General features: G+C 38.7%; 1 protein-coding gene across 1 annotated transcript in view; it reads left to right on the top strand.

Annotated features, from left to right (window-relative positions):
* The first annotated feature begins 613 nt into the window (after window positions 1-613).
* The window catches only part of jak1 (Janus kinase 1), a 30,897-nt gene continuing 14,525 nt past the window's right edge, over window positions 614-16,985 (top strand). Inside the window, exons 1-11 of the mRNA XM_029428817.1 lie at window positions 614-860; window positions 5,729-5,940; window positions 7,257-7,380; window positions 9,845-9,998; window positions 10,482-10,645; window positions 11,217-11,485; window positions 12,251-12,366; window positions 12,927-13,109; window positions 13,604-13,761; window positions 14,586-14,700; window positions 15,731-15,929. Coding sequence (XP_029284677.1) covers window positions 5,736-5,940; window positions 7,257-7,380; window positions 9,845-9,998; window positions 10,482-10,645; window positions 11,217-11,485; window positions 12,251-12,366; window positions 12,927-13,109; window positions 13,604-13,761; window positions 14,586-14,700; window positions 15,731-15,929 — 1,687 coding nt within the window. The 5' untranslated portion in view covers window positions 614-860; window positions 5,729-5,735. The remainder of the gene's footprint in view (window positions 861-5,728; window positions 5,941-7,256; window positions 7,381-9,844; window positions 9,999-10,481; window positions 10,646-11,216; window positions 11,486-12,250; window positions 12,367-12,926; window positions 13,110-13,603; window positions 13,762-14,585; window positions 14,701-15,730; window positions 15,930-16,985) is intronic.

Genomic DNA, 16,985 nt, shown 5'->3' with positions numbered 1-16,985 from the left:
TAACCCTGCATTTTATCACAAACATTAAAAATCACCAAATATGGAGTTACATGGTATTTCACTGGACAGGAAGGTTATGGACAATTGTAATATGTAAAGTTACCAGTGAAATGTAGTGGTGAAAAAAATATACAGTTGCATAAAATGAAAATAATTAAATACAAGTACCTAATGGTTGTACTTAAATACAGCATTCTAGTAAATGTACTTAGTTACATTCCACCACATAGATGTTCAAATTTCCATTTTTTTCTGGGTGCTTTAAAGACTTTTCAACAATGTTGGTTTCAAAATTGAGATTGAATGTTGATTCTTGACATTAGAAACACCATTGTTCAAAAACTTTTATTTAGTTTTATTGTATAGTTAACCGTATGTGGACCACCTTTCTGTCTCTATATGAGCGATGATCCCAATTGTGTGAATAGATTTCAGTCCCCACAACCTGAGTAAAACATGTACAAATCATAGGCAAAAACACACTCTCGCCTGAATCCAGCAAAGGGTTAAATGTCGTCAACTTGAGTGACGGGCTAAACAGCCAATCAGCTGCCGAATTCTACTGAAGGCCATTGCGTTGTTTTCGGGAAAGGGGCCGCTACTTGTCAGGAAGGGTTAGCAAGAACAGAGGCTGCTGCGTCTCCGCCACTCAAGCTATTAGTCACCAACAAATTCTGTGGAATAAACCCAATATTTCTCTATCTTTGGATACTGGATATTTTTCTTGGAAAGTTTTGGAATCAAATAGCCGACACGCGATACTTAAAGTCCGTCTAGAGAGGTGATACAACTTGATTAAAGCGTCTAATGTACTGAACGAAACGGAAGTAACTTGCCAGCTGTCTGGCTAAGCTCCTGAGGTGAGTACGATTATGAAAATATATCCGTCTTCTGGTTCATTTAACACACTCGCTTGGTTGTCATCGGTCCTCGTTGTTGTCCAGCTGTTTGCTTTGACCATTCAAGTCAACTAACTGGCTACAAGCTAATGTCAACCAACGTCCGTCCGCTTGCCATGAAAGCCAACGGCTGTTACAGTTTTATTACAATGTAGGTTACTAATTAAACATGTTATGAATATAAAGTGAACAGAGTGAGGGCAACATGTTAGGAAGATCGTATAATATGATGCAATCCAATACAAAAACGCCCTTAGGAACTAGGGCCCATTGAATAAAAAAGTTTGACTATCTCAACACAAATACAAGTAGGCCTACAGCCTGTGTTTCAAGGCTATGTTATTATTGTAATGAAGTGTATTTGATTTTGTCCACTTTTAAGCCATCTGTCAATACTCGAAAATTGTAAATGGAGAAAGTGAAATGTCTTTATAAAATAGCAAGCCGTCTATAGTATTTCACTGTGCTGCTTATTGGGTGTAAAAGAAAAGTGAAACCAATTGTTAGTTTTATCTCGGATCATGGGAGACCACAGGGACCCTGCTCCAACAATGCAAATATGGATTTAAGTAAAATGGTTAGATTTTATTGTGTTAACAGGAATTTAACCCATTAACAGTGCAGGAAGTGTGTCGCTTCTTTGGCCCACATCTATTATTTATTAGAGCTGTGATGATTTGTCTTAATCCTTCCATAGACAGAACATTAAAAAGCAATTATTTTGATAAGTGATTCAATATTTAAGAACCTTTTCAGATGAATCTGGCAAAGATTCACTGGTTCCATCCTCTCAAATTGAATATCTCCTGAATTTCTTTCTCTTCTGACGCACACTGAATATCTAACACTACTATTGGGATTGCTAGTCTGATTAAACAAGACATTTTGAATATGTCACTTTGGACTTCTGTTAGATGATGATAATGAAAATCTGTATTGCAAATATTCTACTAAATCATACACAATTCTGACATCAAAGGGTAAAGTGGCTTCACACATTGGAGATTGATAAAAGTAGGTGCCTCTCAACACACATGCACACACACTTACACACTTAAATTCACATAACACGAAGAAAATAAAAAGTCCCACCTTTTGGTATTATCTAACATTATAACATGGTATTTAATGTCAAAGAGCATTACATGTATCACTTACTTGACCTTTTCTTGTAATAACCAAGTGGCCTTTATGACATTATTGCTTTAAAAGCCTATTATCTGCCCACAGTTTTTTCACTTCAGGCACACAGGTTTTGCTGATTTCTAAAAGTGAGACATGGTGTAGAACATTTATCTGAAAAGTAAAGAAAACTGTTACAAACTAAACCTTTTTTATTTTTAGTATTTATTTTTTCACAACACTGGAATTCTTAAGTAAAAAACAATCAACTGTACATTCATATTTCAATTCTTGATCTGGTGATACTAAATTACAGAGATCATCATACTCATTCATGCTTTTTTGGTTTTATGTTTTTGGTAAAGAAAAAAGAAAACAATTGAGCCAATTTAATGAACATTCTAAAAATAAATAAAAAGGTTTCCGTTTGGATTGGCTGTTTCCTGACTGTGACTAATTGTCAGAGGTATACCAACAATGCAGTGGTAATGAATGTACACACTTACCGTCAATATGCTTACATGGGTGGGTGCTGAATCTTCAAAAACTGGTTGAGAAAAATCTCTGGTGGGATGGCGCTCTAATTAAAGGATTTATTCAAGCTCTGACATTTAGGGGGACGTCCTAGCTCAGCTTGCACACAAGCAACAGTGTTGCAGCCAAGAACTCATCAATTTTATTCAGTGGTGGAAAAATTACTCTGATCTTTTACTTAGGTCAAAGTATTAATACATTTGGAGAAATATTCAGTTACAAGTAAAACTCATGCATTCAAAAGTCTACTCAAGTAAAGATACAAAGGTATTAGAACTCAAATATATTTAAGTAGAAGTACTCGTTTTGCAGACCGGCTCATTTCAGAATACTATATAATATGTTATGAAATTGGATTGTAATTATTGAAGCATTTAAGTGTGAACGTCACTCTAATGTTGCGGCTGGTAAAGTTGTGGCTAATTTGAACAAATTAATATATATATAGTGCTTTGTAGCTTTAGTAAAAGTACAATATTTCCCTCAGATATGTATTAGAAGTAGAAGTATAAAGCAGCATAAAATGGAAATGGTCAAATAAAGTACCTCACAATTGTATTTAAGAACAGTCTAGTGGTCTAGTGGTTAGACTTCCAAATAGATCACCGGAAGGTTGTGAGTTCAATACCAGGGGCTGCCACCATTGTGCGCCACCGCAACTCACTTAACCCTGAGTTGCTCCAGGGGGTAGTTAGTTCACTGTAAGTCTGCTAAATTACAATTGTAATGTAATGTATTGAAGCAATGTAGCTATACTACAGATACTAACTGATTTTAAAAAGGTGCACAAAACATACAATCGAGATGGGGTTGAACTGATTTGCCTAAAAAAGTGTCATGCTAAGCATTTTTTAAGCAATATTTATCGTTAATGAGAATGTAAATAGGTATAAACTATGGCCAGCTTTGTCCAATTTCTTCTGCTAGACATTTTTGACTTTCTTTGTCTATGAGAAGTTGACTGTCTTCTGTTGGCCACTTGAATGCTTTTGTAGCCTTTTTTTTTATACAACCCTGTTAATGGAACAGGGTGCTCATTTCTTACATTGATTATTTGTCACGGTGCTTTTATGGTCACTGTCTACAACTCTTCACCTGAGCCGTCACTGTATGGAACACCTAAAGGCCCTGTCACACATATCGTGTGGCAGAATTAATTTATCACTTACTTATATAAAACGTATCAGAGCGTCTGGCCAACGGAGCTGGAAAAGTGCCATTTGGTTCACATCATGCTGATGTTGGAGAACGGCTAGAATGTACTCTTGTCGCAGCCTCTCAGCATCCTCCATGCTCTCTGATGCTGGGTTGATGTATGCATCAAGACGTGCTGTGAAGAAGTGAGGATGAGCTACTCACAGGGAACCTATATACTATATTCAAAGCCCAATAAGCTCCCAAAACGCTAGAATACGTTTCTGCCATACGGATATGTGTGACGGGGCCTTCAGTAACCTATAGTACGCTGCTGTCAGCCAGGGTTTCCCATCGACACAATATAGTTCATACACAATTGTCTTTGCTGGAAGGGTTTGACAGTGAAAAGTAGCTACAGGAAGTTTTGAAACAATAAGAAAGTTGTTACGGGGAAATGAAGGCAAATTTAATTTCAGATTCACTTTCTTGTCCTCATGTTGCTTGTGTTAATTTTTTCTTCTATCTCAACTTTACTTCCCACCTTAGACTTAAATAGACAGGGGGATTGATGCACAATTAAAGGATGCATCTTATTTGTTTGTTGGTGTAGTATTTCTTTTCTTTTTGGACCACCTAACCAACTATTGTACACAGTTTATATATATATATATTTAATGTTAGACACGTTTAAAAAAATGCAGATGCATATGGAGGCAGCATTTGGTAGTCTTTTGTCTTTATTACTTTATTTTACCCACACACCTGTACCACCTACACAACTGTTGGGATCGGCTGTCTATCACTAGTTATATTATAAACTGCTCCAATTTCTTGTTTTTGTTTAGCAGAAACAACAGTTCAAGTCATTTGGCTTCTTTAAAAGAAACAAAAAAGGTGAACATATTTTTCAGCTGAAGTAGTCTTGAGAAAAATGTGGTCTACTGTAAAACTGCCGTCAGTTCAATACTACCAGTCTCAATCATGTCATTTATGAAAGATTTCTTGATATATCAAACAAAAAGTGTAAGAGATATGTTTTCATTTAACTGTTGTGACATTTAGAAGCATTCCGAGGAATGTAGGTAGAAAGAGGAAGAGTGAGGGACATTGACACACTGACTGTAAGAGGCAGACTGATGACTCTCTTTAGAAGAAAATCTCTTCTAAAGAACAAACAGTCAGTCTCTTTCTCCCCTTTTCTCCTCTTTTTATGCTTGTTTATACACGCTTATGTGTGTGATATCCAGAGTGAATAGATGCCTAGGCAATGATAATTAATGTATGTTATGCTGGTCTATGTAGCTGTAAGTGCTGTCAACACAGGAACTCAGGGCTGCTGCTGTTTACATGCTGCTTTTGCTATGCAGGCTATTAGACGCTTCCTGTAGTGAAGCCCAGACTCATCACAGCCACTGCGCAGCTACGATCTGTCCTCCATGTTGATGTCATCAGCCCAGTTCACAGGCTGACGTCATTTCACTCGCACTTTAGTGAGACTTCTGTGTGCTTTGTGTCGGGGCTCTGCACTGTAATGATATCATCAGGTTATCAGGTTAATGAACATTGGACTCTATGCTGCTGTTTGCTGAGCTCATGATCAATACTTTTTTCTTACTGTAACACACACACACACACATCGGTTTTAACACACTTCATTGGCTATGTTAAGTACACAGCGGTCCTCCATTTCCTCTGAAAGTGTCGATTATTTAGTAATACTGCGTTAACATAAGTACGTTCTTTCTGGTGAACTTGGTATGTTTTTAAACATTAATTGAAAATGTAAATTAATGCTATTAGTGCTACTTAGTAGCAATTACTTGTTTAACAGTGTATATGTTTGATTTACTATTTTACTGATCATCACAATACATTAAGTTCTGTGTGAGAGAAATGTGAATTAGGTTGTTTCCCATGTGTGTATGTTCTAATTTGTCTTGTCTGTCCTGAAACTTACTTTGTTGTACACAATGTGAAATAAACTTAATTCTAACATTCCCACTCCCCCATTTATCTTTTTCACTTCACCTATCCAGTGTCTGAATGCCAACTCTGTGGGTGATGGAGTTAGGCAGGCAACTCTGTGGGAAGATGAGGCGGTCCAATAAGCGGGCCCAACTCTCCTCTTCTCCTACTTCCATTCGGGGCTTGGAGATCCACTTTTACACAGATGAGGCGCTCCAGATAGACTACTTCAAAGGCTGCTACACTGCGTTGGAGCTCTGTGTGGAGGCTGCTAAGAAATGCTGTGAGTGACTGACCTGTTGGCAAGTTGGCAAAATCAAGAATAGCCTGCTCTGCTTATTTATATATTATCTGTTTATTGCCAGTATTGTGTTGTAGATTTTTACTGTAAATATAGTATGTGGCACATCAATTGGAGTTAACAAAATCACCAGGTTAACATATTAGATCCCTACTCTTAAAGGACATTGCATTTGGCTTAAAATGATTGATAACCAGTAGTAAAGGGTTACTGTTATACCTGAGGTCCACACTCTTACACACCATTAAAGGAAGGTCTTGGCTTTGGTCAAGTAGTGAAGGTTACAGGATTTAAAAGAAAAATAACACTTGGTTATGTTTGTATACATAGAGAGAGACATACAAACACAAGGAAAGGGACAGACGGTAAGAGAGACGGTAAACAACAGGCACTAATGCAAGGATTCAGAGAATTATATTTGTAGTTCCCTCCTCTCCTTTCCTCCGCTCTGTCTCACAGAGCGGAGGAGAGAATGTGAATGCGCAAAGTAGACTGTACACACTGCGTTTAGTTTTTTTAATAGAAGAGCACCTGTTCAATGTGAAATGTCAGTTGTGAAACCACCCCCCCCAAAAAAAATCCAGAAAAAAAACGAAACACCTTGAATTTCAGGGGGGGGGGGGGGGGGGGGCACAGGGTTACACTGGGAAACACTGATGTCTGAGCATTAAACAACAGACAGAGGAGAACTTCTCTTTGTCTGTTACTGTTCTCAAATCCAGATGAACGTTTATTACTGCCTTTAGTTGTCAACATCTGCAATCAACTGAAACCACAGTTCAAAAGCCATGAAGCAGTTATTGTAGACTAAGTGCCACTCTAGAAAGGCTCTTGAAAGAAGTATCTTCACCTCTCTAAACAACCAGTAGTAGTTTTAACTACTAAAACCAGGATCCCACATCATCTATTTTGATTGGTCATTTGCAACACTATTGTCTGTTATTTCTTTATAGCTGACAACTGCTATAAATAACAGATCATTGCTATGGATGCAGTTCTGATCTCTGAACACAGCGAGCAGACTATTTGTGTTGGCGGAGGCATTAAAGTCATTTTGTAATCAATAAAATCATTTTAGCCGTGTAATAAGCGGGATAATGTACAGCGAGCTGGTCATTATTGCGGTCATTCTGCAATAATGACTCTTTCGCTGTAAATTATCTTTTTCTTGTTTTATAAGCAGATTGTTCGCTGTTGCTCTTAGATCCCTTCTTTAGACGGAGGCCTTCAAATCAGCCTCAATGCAACGATTGGTCTGAATATTGATCTTTTTTCCTCTTTTCTCTTTTCCTTCTCAGCAATCTCTCCCTTGTGCCATAACCTATTTGCCCTGTATGATGAGACAAATGCCACCTGGTACCCCCCCAACTATGAGTTCAAGATCACAGATGAAACCAGTGTCAAGTTGCACTATCGCATGAGGTAAGACGACATAGGAGTTTTCTAGCTTCTATTTATTCCCATGAAGTTATTTCTTAAATTGAAACCGGCTGTGTTTTTCCTTGAACTACCTCAAATGTCATGTAGTCTTCAAAACAATGGAAATATTACATACATATACATGACTGTTGATACTGGGGCACCTTCCCGCTTGAGCTCCTAGCCTGCGAGATTAGCTTTAGGGATCTTTGAATTGCCAGTGGGGCAGCATACCAAAGTCAGACACTTTAGCATGCTGAGTCCTGAATGTAAAAACTGCTTCCTGGGATGTGGAATGTTTCTTTCTGGTGGGAAGGAGCAGGAGGCGGAGCAATCCCAAAGAAACCACGTGCAATAGCGAAACCAGTCTGCAGGCCACCCGTGAAGTAGATATAGTTGAGCTCACTTTTAGGCTCTGGAGCCAATCTCCTGGATAGGGACAGGACTGTTTCCTTGTGAGGAGTTTTCCAGGGTGAGAGGACGCATCGGGCTTCAATTGTTGTTTTTGATTTGTTATCTCAGGATTGCATCCCTGCTTTTTGCAGACATGAACACTGCTGGGTAACTAATGGACCAATAACATCTGGGTTAATGTAACCCAGCAAGTTGGGTTGGTCATTCAACCCAAATATTGCTTCATATTGATTAGAAGGATAGGTTACCCAGCATTTATTGGTGTGTGTGGTCACAGAGTGGATGATGTAGTTATGTAACCTCCATTGCACACTGGTGTGGTTTGAACACAATCTGATATGAAAGCCAAGACCTCCAAGTCAGAGGCCATGATACTCTCTCAGAAAACTCTGGAATACTCTCTTTGAAGTGTGTGCTAGATGCTGCCTTGAGTGAGTTCAGAGTAACATGGTATGTGAGTTTGACAGGTAGATTTGTGTACCACCGGTAGTGATGAGGGAGGCGGGCCTGAGTTTAGCCTTATTTCAGAGTTGATCTACATTCCAACCCTCATTTTTGGTCCAGGAGTTCTTTGTTGTGACCAAAAATAAGATCTGGGATTCAAGTGGCTGAAATGTGTTTGCTTGAAGTACTGTTCCTCCATGTGGAAAGGATCCAATTTGGATCAGGATGCTGGAGGTAATAATGGCCGTGTCCAAATTGGAGAAGACTGTGGGTCTGAGTGTGAATGCAATAGAGGTATTACATAATGTGCTACATCCCTGGTAACGCCACAGGAGTCCCCAGAATGAGCCATGGCAAGGTGGATGCCAGGGCTACTTTGTTTCTCCTGCTGCCATCATGACAATGATGGAATATAGTAAAATAGCGATGTGTTGGCTATACGTCTGTCCCATTCACCATTAGATGAATCTGAAAGGCATATCACTTATCTGTGTATAATTTCCTAATGCCATAAAATCCTTGGAATTATCTGAAAACACTCTGCTGAATGTTGTGGATGTGTGTTATGAATCAGCAGTACTTAAGCTCGGGTCATAGAAGATCATAACATAGAAAATGACACTGGGTGGCTTGGCAAGCTGAGACATTCCTCATGTTCCCACAGGGTTATTAGATCTTGATTCTCATTTTGGCTTTATAAGAGGAAAGAGAAGAGCAAACAGCCAAATATATCTGAAATTGGAATTCAGCTAAAGATCAAGGTTAGCAGCTCTTCAGAGAGGGTCTTTGGCCATACACTTATATAAGAAAAGGAATAGAAGGCAGTGAGTTAATGACATCTTTTGAGTAAAGATTGAGTTGTGACAAGTCTGGATTGAAAGATTTTATGTGACAGACCAGCAATGTACTAGATTCATTTGAAGAGAGTTACGACCTTCTTCAGAAAACCCATTTGACAAGATAGGCAGAATTTCATGCAAAGAGGAGAAAAACATTACTGTGGTGTCAACTCCACTTCGTCTTTAACTTTGCTCTGCTTTGACAGTAGCTAGTGAAAGAGCGAAAAAAGTGTGTGTGCTTTGTGTGTGTGTTTGTATTTTTTTGCTGCAGCCTGCTTTGCGTTCTGTTGTGCAGTCTGACAAACAAGCAGGGTATTGTGGTCTATTGTGAATATACACACAATCTTTAACATAAACAAATGTTCAACACAAATACATACAGGGAATAAAGAGCAATCATTTGACAGGGTAGTGAGGACTCCTTAGGCACAGCAAGTGCTTTTAGCTGAAGGCCATTGTCAGCAAGCTAACATGATTAACATGGCAATGCAACTGCGGGCAATCCTTACTGTTCTTTTTATTTTGAAATTTCAAAGTGCAGGAGCAGTGGATTAGATTTTACTTTAAAATGTACAAAACCTTCTTCCGCGGGAGTATGCCTACGGGGTCCGAGGTCCACCCATCATAGTCTCACAAAATCCTGTAAGGAACACTGCAACTCATGTTATCTTGTAATGGCAGTGTGCTTTTTTATTTTTATTTAGCCACGCATACTTTCTTGCATGCACACCATGTATTCATTCCGTTAACTTATTTCTCTCTCCTGTCAGATTTTATTTCAGAAACTGGCATGGCACCACTGAAGGAGAGTCTCCAGTTTGGAGACACTGCCTCAGTAAACTCAAAGGAGGACCAAGCCCGAAGAAAACACCAGAAGGAACTCCCCTACTGGATGCTGCCTCTCTCGACTACCTGTTTGCCCAGGTGGACAAAAAGACATTTCTAATGGCTTGCTTTACATTGCTGTCATTGTTTCCCACATGAATCATATATTTGGGCAGGTAACCTAAAAAGATTGCACTCCACCAAGATTATAAGATTTGTATTTGTTATTTCTTCCTTTTTGAAAGTACATGTACATTCTGATTAAAAGCTCAAACATCGCAGTTTACATTTGAGTTTCAAAACATCAACAGCTGGGAGGAAATCCAACAATACCAGGAAGTGCAATTTGTCAGCAATAGATAATATAGAGCAATTTTAGTTGTCAATTAAATTCTTTCAGTCCATTCAAATATAGAAAAGAAGAAGTTGGAACTCAGCAGGAATTGATGTTTCCTAACTACTTAATTGAATTTTCTGTTTTTGTTAATTATTTAGGGAACAGTCGTCATTTCATTTGTTCATCTTGACAGTATTTGTATTCCACGTGTCTCTATGTTAAATATAAATATGTTTGTTGCACAGGGCCAGCATGACTTTGTGACAGGTGTGGTTCCTCTGAGGATGTCCAACTCAGAGGCAGAGCAACACGAGATAGAAAATGAGTGTTTGGGCATGGCTGTGCTTGCTATCACTTATTATAATAAGGATATGGATATGCCCATGCCAACTGCTTCCCATGAAATCAGGTAAAACACTTTCTAAAGATTTCAAGATTCATATGTATGATGATGACACAATCGCATACACAGTGACACCCTCTTTGAATCAAGCTATTGAGTTTTGCAGGATGCTCTTTAATCACTGCAGCTTTCTTTTATCAAAATTAAAACTAGTCCTTAATTAAAAAAAGACCAAGGAAGGAAGCTGATCCCACTATATATTTATAAATATATAAAAACAAGTCACTTCCTACAAATACCTAGGCATATGGTTTGATGAAAGGTTGTTTTGAAAAAGCTTAGGCCAAAATTCTTTGTTTTTTCCATTTAAAGATGCTTTTCTTTTAGAAGCCAGAAAGAAAATTGTGCAAAGATCTTTTATATAGTATCTATAATCTGATTATTTGAAATGTCCCCAGGACATGTGCTCAGAGTTTGTTAAAACTGGGCATGTTATGAGTTCCGAGATGAGATTTAGATCTTAAAATAACGTCCACATTTTAGATCCATCCCTGCAAATTTCCATGAAGTCTACTTGCTTGATTTTTGATTTTCCAGCTGTCCCTTATCAAACCCACTTCTGTCTTAATCCCACCAGCTACAAACGCTTCATCCCGGAGTCGCTGAACCGCAACATTAAGCATCGCAACTTCCTGACACGCATCCGCATCAACAACGTCTTCAAGAAATTCCTCAGTGAATTCAACCGCCGCACAATGAAGGACAGCAACATCACGCAGTACGACCTGAAGATCAAGTACCTGGCCACACTGGAGGGCCTGACCGGCGGCCTGGGCAGCGAGCTCCTTGAGCCCGTCTCGCTCAGTGTAATGCAGGAAGGAGATCTCTGCAATGGAGGTTACTATGGTAAGATTTCAGGAAGATGATGAGGGGGATTCCCATGATTTAAAGCTCCCAGGCACCGTGCCAGATTTGTGTTGTGCAAGAGCTGAGCGTGGGTTTTTGTTTGATATGTAGTTTTATTAGATTTACGGGAGATTATAGATGAGAAAGAAAACTATTTGTTTACCAAGTTGATCCCTGTGAGAGTTGATGTAATAACAATGGAGGAAAATTGTTTTAAGAGAGAGAGAGAGAGATTGATAAAAATGATCAGTATTATGAAGTTCCAACCCTACAACAAAACATAGTTATTTGTTTGTTTTTATAGTCCTATTGCAATACTTGAATCCTCTGTATTAGTGTAGAGTGGTTAAGCGACAGTGGTTAGATTGGTGTGTTTACATGCAGAGGCGTCCTGCCCACAGTTCTATAAAGAAAAAAGTTTGAACTTTGTTGACATCCGAATATACCCAAAACATTGTTTGAGTACGTGCAGATGTTGCAAACCAAAAGTGAAAGGAACAAGATGTTTTGATGTCACATTAACCCACAGCAGACCAGACCCCGGATGATTCTAACCCATGTGTAAAGGTTTCAAGCACTAATGCAAAGCTCGACGGTTTGAGCAACCTGCTTAACATCACACTTTCTTTCAATGTAATCATACGGTAGCCAATGAGACATTTCCCCGGCCCAGTCTCTGCATGAGCACGGCAAGATTGCATTTTAATATTTTGTATATTTAATATGTGTAACTGCTGCAATATACTATTTATTTGCTGTTTCCAGGATACTGCAACCCGAGCCAAGGGCAGAGCCAGAGTCAGAACATGAAGACGAGCCATGACATGCAGGTCCTGGTTACAGGAACCGCTGGCATTTCCTGGAGGAAGAAGCCTGCTACAGTGAGTAACACACGGTGTCAGAGAGAAAATGGCCTCTAGTTTCACTAGTTTGACTAGTTAGTTTCAGATAAACTGGCAGTTACAAACAACAGTCAAAACATCCAATAAGAAAAACATCATTAACTCCCTATAGTCATATGATATGAATATTTTACAGAAAAGAAAGTGAACTAGTGCTCCTTTTTTATGTTTTAGTGCTTGTGTCCAATCAGTGCCGAGCAGAACATTTCAGGTTTCTTATTTTTATGCACAAAGAACTGAATATAGTTCTATAAAACCACTCAAGAAATGATACACTGAGATGGTGTAGGGGACACATTTCCTATTATTTTGATGAGTATGAATAACTTCGAAAGAGTAGTGCAGTTGTCTTTTTTTAAATATGTTGTATGTTGTTATGTTTTATATATTGTTACAGTACTTCTTTATTAGCACCTGAGGTCACTAGTCCAAAAATGATGGTGCTGCAGATGATCTAAGACAAACCTTGTAAAGGTCAATGATGGTTTACCTTTTTCATAATTTGCGTATGTATATTTGTTTGTTTATCTATAAAATAGACGCCTCTGAGCGCCAAAGAAAAGGGCAAGTCAAAGAAGAACAAGTTGGATGAAAAACTGAAAAATGACAAAAAGAATGAGGCGAACGACGACTGGGTGGTGTTCTGTGACTTCCATGAGATCACACACACTGTCATCAAAGAAGCGACGGTCACCATCTTCAGACAGGACAACAAGAGGATGGTGAGACAAACAACGAGCACTGTGTTTCAAGTGGGATTGGCCTCCATATTGTCACTTAGCAAACCAAATCTGTTTTTAAATAAACCCAGCAGTAACTTTAAAAACAGAATTTGTGTGGCATTGTTGTTCCAATGACCTACAGGTCAAAGCAAATACTATTGTGATGTGTCATAGTACCGTCACAATGGGAGCACTCATCCGCACATATTTTAGTAACCTGGACTGTCTACTGCCTCTACTTTCATAGTTAATGTGACCTACTGTAACATTTGTTTCAAAGGACATCACGTTGAAGCAAATGCTCCTAGCTATATTAGCCGTGACTAAAGGTGACATCGTGCTTCATCATGTAGATGGAATTTGAGTTTTGTAATGCGTCACCACTCTTTAGATAGCCCTCTGAAGTATCGTGGCTTTATAATAGTTTATATTCCGATCACCTCTTCCTTCCCTCCCTCTCTTTATCTCTTTCTCCCCGTCTTTTCTCTTTTCAGGAGTTGCATATGGCTTACAGGGGTGAGGCTCTGTCCTTCGCAGCCCTTGTGGATGGGTACTTCAGGCTGACAGTGGATGCCCACCACTTCCTGTGCAAGGAGGTGGCCCCTGCTTCAGTGGTGCACAACATCAACAACGGCTGCCACGGACCCATCTGGTGTGTACTGGCAGTTTTATTGCTTTAAATCTGTGTGTGCACATGTGTCTGCTTCCTCACAAAAGCACAGTGTTACTGGACACCGGCAGTCATAACACTTTATAATAACCATCATTAATAAATGGTAAATTGATAGTTAATTAACTTTAGTTATTAGCTATGTTTCTGTTAACAGAAAAATAATGAATAATAATTACTTATTATTAGTTATGAAATAACTTTTGTTACTTTAACAGTTTATTTACTATATTAGGTATTTGTTAATGATTATCAAATCATTTATAAACCTTATTTTAAATATCTATAACATCACAAAGATAGATGGACCAGATAATTGTAGCACTTTGTTAATGGTTTACAAAGTACAGTAGTAGTATTTGGATGGCTATTATAAAGTTGCAGCTGATGATTATAAAACCTTGATAAACGGTTAATAGATACTTAATAGAAGTAAAGCATCCATACACATTATTTAGATGGGTCCATCTATGTAATGATTTCTTACCTAATCATTAACAAATACTTATATAGTTTATAAAATGTTATAATGTGTGCAACAATCTTGTTTACCAACCTTTCCATTATAGCAATTTAAAGTTTCTCTAAATCTAGATTTTATTTAGTTTTTAGTCACACTAAATAGATCAACGATAGATAGACGGATAACTTTATCAGGTAAAGGGAAAACAAAAGAGAAAAAACAAGTAAGACAGGTCACAACAAACCACATGCAGTATAAAAGACATGCTAACTATACAACAGCAAAACTAACAGACATTTCATTAAAGCTTTGTATTCAAGTCTTTTCTATAAACCCTCCCCAGCACGGAGTATGCCATCCACAAGCTGCGTCAGGAGGGCAACGAGGAGGGCACCTACATCCTGCGCTGGAGCTGCACTGACTACCAGTACATCATCATCACTGTGGTCTGCAATGAGGTATGACTTATTCATAAAGGGTTAGGAAGCTGTTTTTAATTTTTCATCACATTTTTTGTTAATTAGTAAATTATACTTCTATTATTCTTATTATTCTTATTATTCTTATTCTTATTCTTATTCTTATTATTATATGTTAATAATATATAAGTATTATTATTACTATTAGTATTATTATATTATTATAAGTATAATACAAACAAAGAGTACAAACTAATAAAAACCTTACCACTGGTCAATGAAAATATATTTAAAAAATAATTGAATATAATTGAACTAAAATATTATTTCAGTAATTGGAAGGGAAACCCAAAATTGCTGAGGTGATGCGGCTGTTGCGAAACGCTCCTTAGTTCCACTGTAATCACTTATATAGGATGTTTGTTTTGGTTGCAAATAAAAACTAAAAATGAATACCACACCAATCTTTGATGTCTGTTGTGTCAGGCTTCTCTGCTTTACAAAAACAAAGTATCTTTCCATAGTGTCAAGCAATGTCTGTCATCACAGGGATGTATTGGAAAGTCTTATGTCGGTTATTATCCAACCATGACAGGACACACAAAGACACACAGAAACAGTTTATTATGTATTGGATTACGGGATGTTTAGATAAAGACAGTGCACTTCATCTTCATGAGTCTGTAATGGAAGAAACACACACATACACTAACATCCACAAAGCTGTGTATATAATGCCGTGTTTCCACCGCCAACTTAGTCATGGCTTTTATGAGGAATGAAAAAAATGTTAATGTGTCATTGTAGTGACACATTCCTGTGGTGTATTCATGTGTCTTAATCCAAATACTGACATTAGCTCTACTCAAGTTCATTACGCATTTTTCCTTGCACAATCCCGTTCTCTTGTTTCTTCCCTGCGCCTCTTCATTTAATGTTATGTTCACTTTTCAATAGTTTTTCTCTCCTCATCTGAAATTGTTTTATATATTACTGTTGGTCATTCAATCCTTCCTTGTTTATCATTTTGCCATGTTCCAGTTAAAAACTCTCTCTTTCTGCCTCCCAGATCGACCTGAGGGAGTCTCGTCCCGTGCGTCAGTATAAGAACTTCCAGATCGAGGTGGCCCCCACTGGGTTCCGCTTGTACGGCACTGAGACGGTTCGGGCCACTCTCCTTGAGCTGCTGGAGCACCTGGAGGGCCAAAGCCTTCGCACCGACAACCTCCAGTTCCAGCTGCTGCGCTGTTGCCCTCCACAGCCTAGAGGTAAACTTAATCCCGCCGCAGACATAGAAAGTGACATAAAGAGAAGCGCACAGTTCTGCAAATTCAGGAGATGTGTGCAACTGGGGGGGGGAAAGAAAACAAACGATGAGAACGATGATAAACGGCAGGAATTAAAATATGCCAATGTCCAAAGACATCCTCATTCATCACCCTGTGCAGTGTGACACATCTCTGTGCAATGCTACATCACAGCTAGGTGTGGTAACACGTTCAATAGACCACACCTGACTGTGATGTTGGGTGGGGTCAGAAGTGCAACAGACTTTAACCTTTTAACCCACAGAGGTCAGTGAAGCTAAAGTTTCCCTCCATACAGGATTTATAGTTGCCTGTTACAGAAAGTGTGTGTTTGTGTTTCTCTAACTGACTGAAGCTGGCAGGAACAATCTGTGTGTCTGTGTGAAATGGTGTCAGGGAGGAAGAGAGTAGTAAATGTGGGTTTCCGGAGCCAAACTAGCACTCTGGTGTTTACTTCGCTCAGGGAAAGGTGGAGACATGTGTGCATGGATATGTTGATCTGTGTATGTTTGTTGGGGTTGTGTGGTGTTGATTATTATCAGAAGGCATGGTTAGGGTTTAGGCTGTACATGATCTGTTCTACAGGACTGGAGTGCTGTGTTGTGCCTGATATAAATAAAATATTTAGAATGTGTTATACAACAGTCTTGCTATCACAATAGCACACTGGTATCTCCACATCCCCAGCAAATGATACCATGCAAAGTAAATACTTAATGGCAGATGGGTAAAAGAAAGACTACATGGTTTGAGTTTTGGGCAGGTGTGTGTACCTAGTACTAGAATTTATTTTCTTTTTCACATGAGCAGAGTAAATGACAAAGGTTAGGTCTGGATTAGGTCACGGGTTTAAGGAGTCGGTGCAGTGTACAACAGTAGCACCATTTACCAGCCAAATGCTGCTAAAACATGCAAGAGGCTAGTAGATGTGCATCACTCACCAGCCAAAAAAACACTAGTAATCTCTTGAGTGGCTGGTAAAATGTAAACATCACTAGCCATTTGGCCGGTGGACAA

This window comes from Cottoperca gobio, chromosome 4 (assembly GCF_900634415.1).
Source record: "Cottoperca gobio chromosome 4, fCotGob3.1, whole genome shotgun sequence".
In the NCBI taxonomy this organism is placed as follows: Eukaryota; Metazoa; Chordata; class Actinopteri; order Perciformes; family Bovichtidae; genus Cottoperca; species Cottoperca gobio.
The sequence above is the reverse complement of the archived record's forward strand: the minus strand, read 5'-3'. Positions and strand labels throughout refer to the sequence as shown.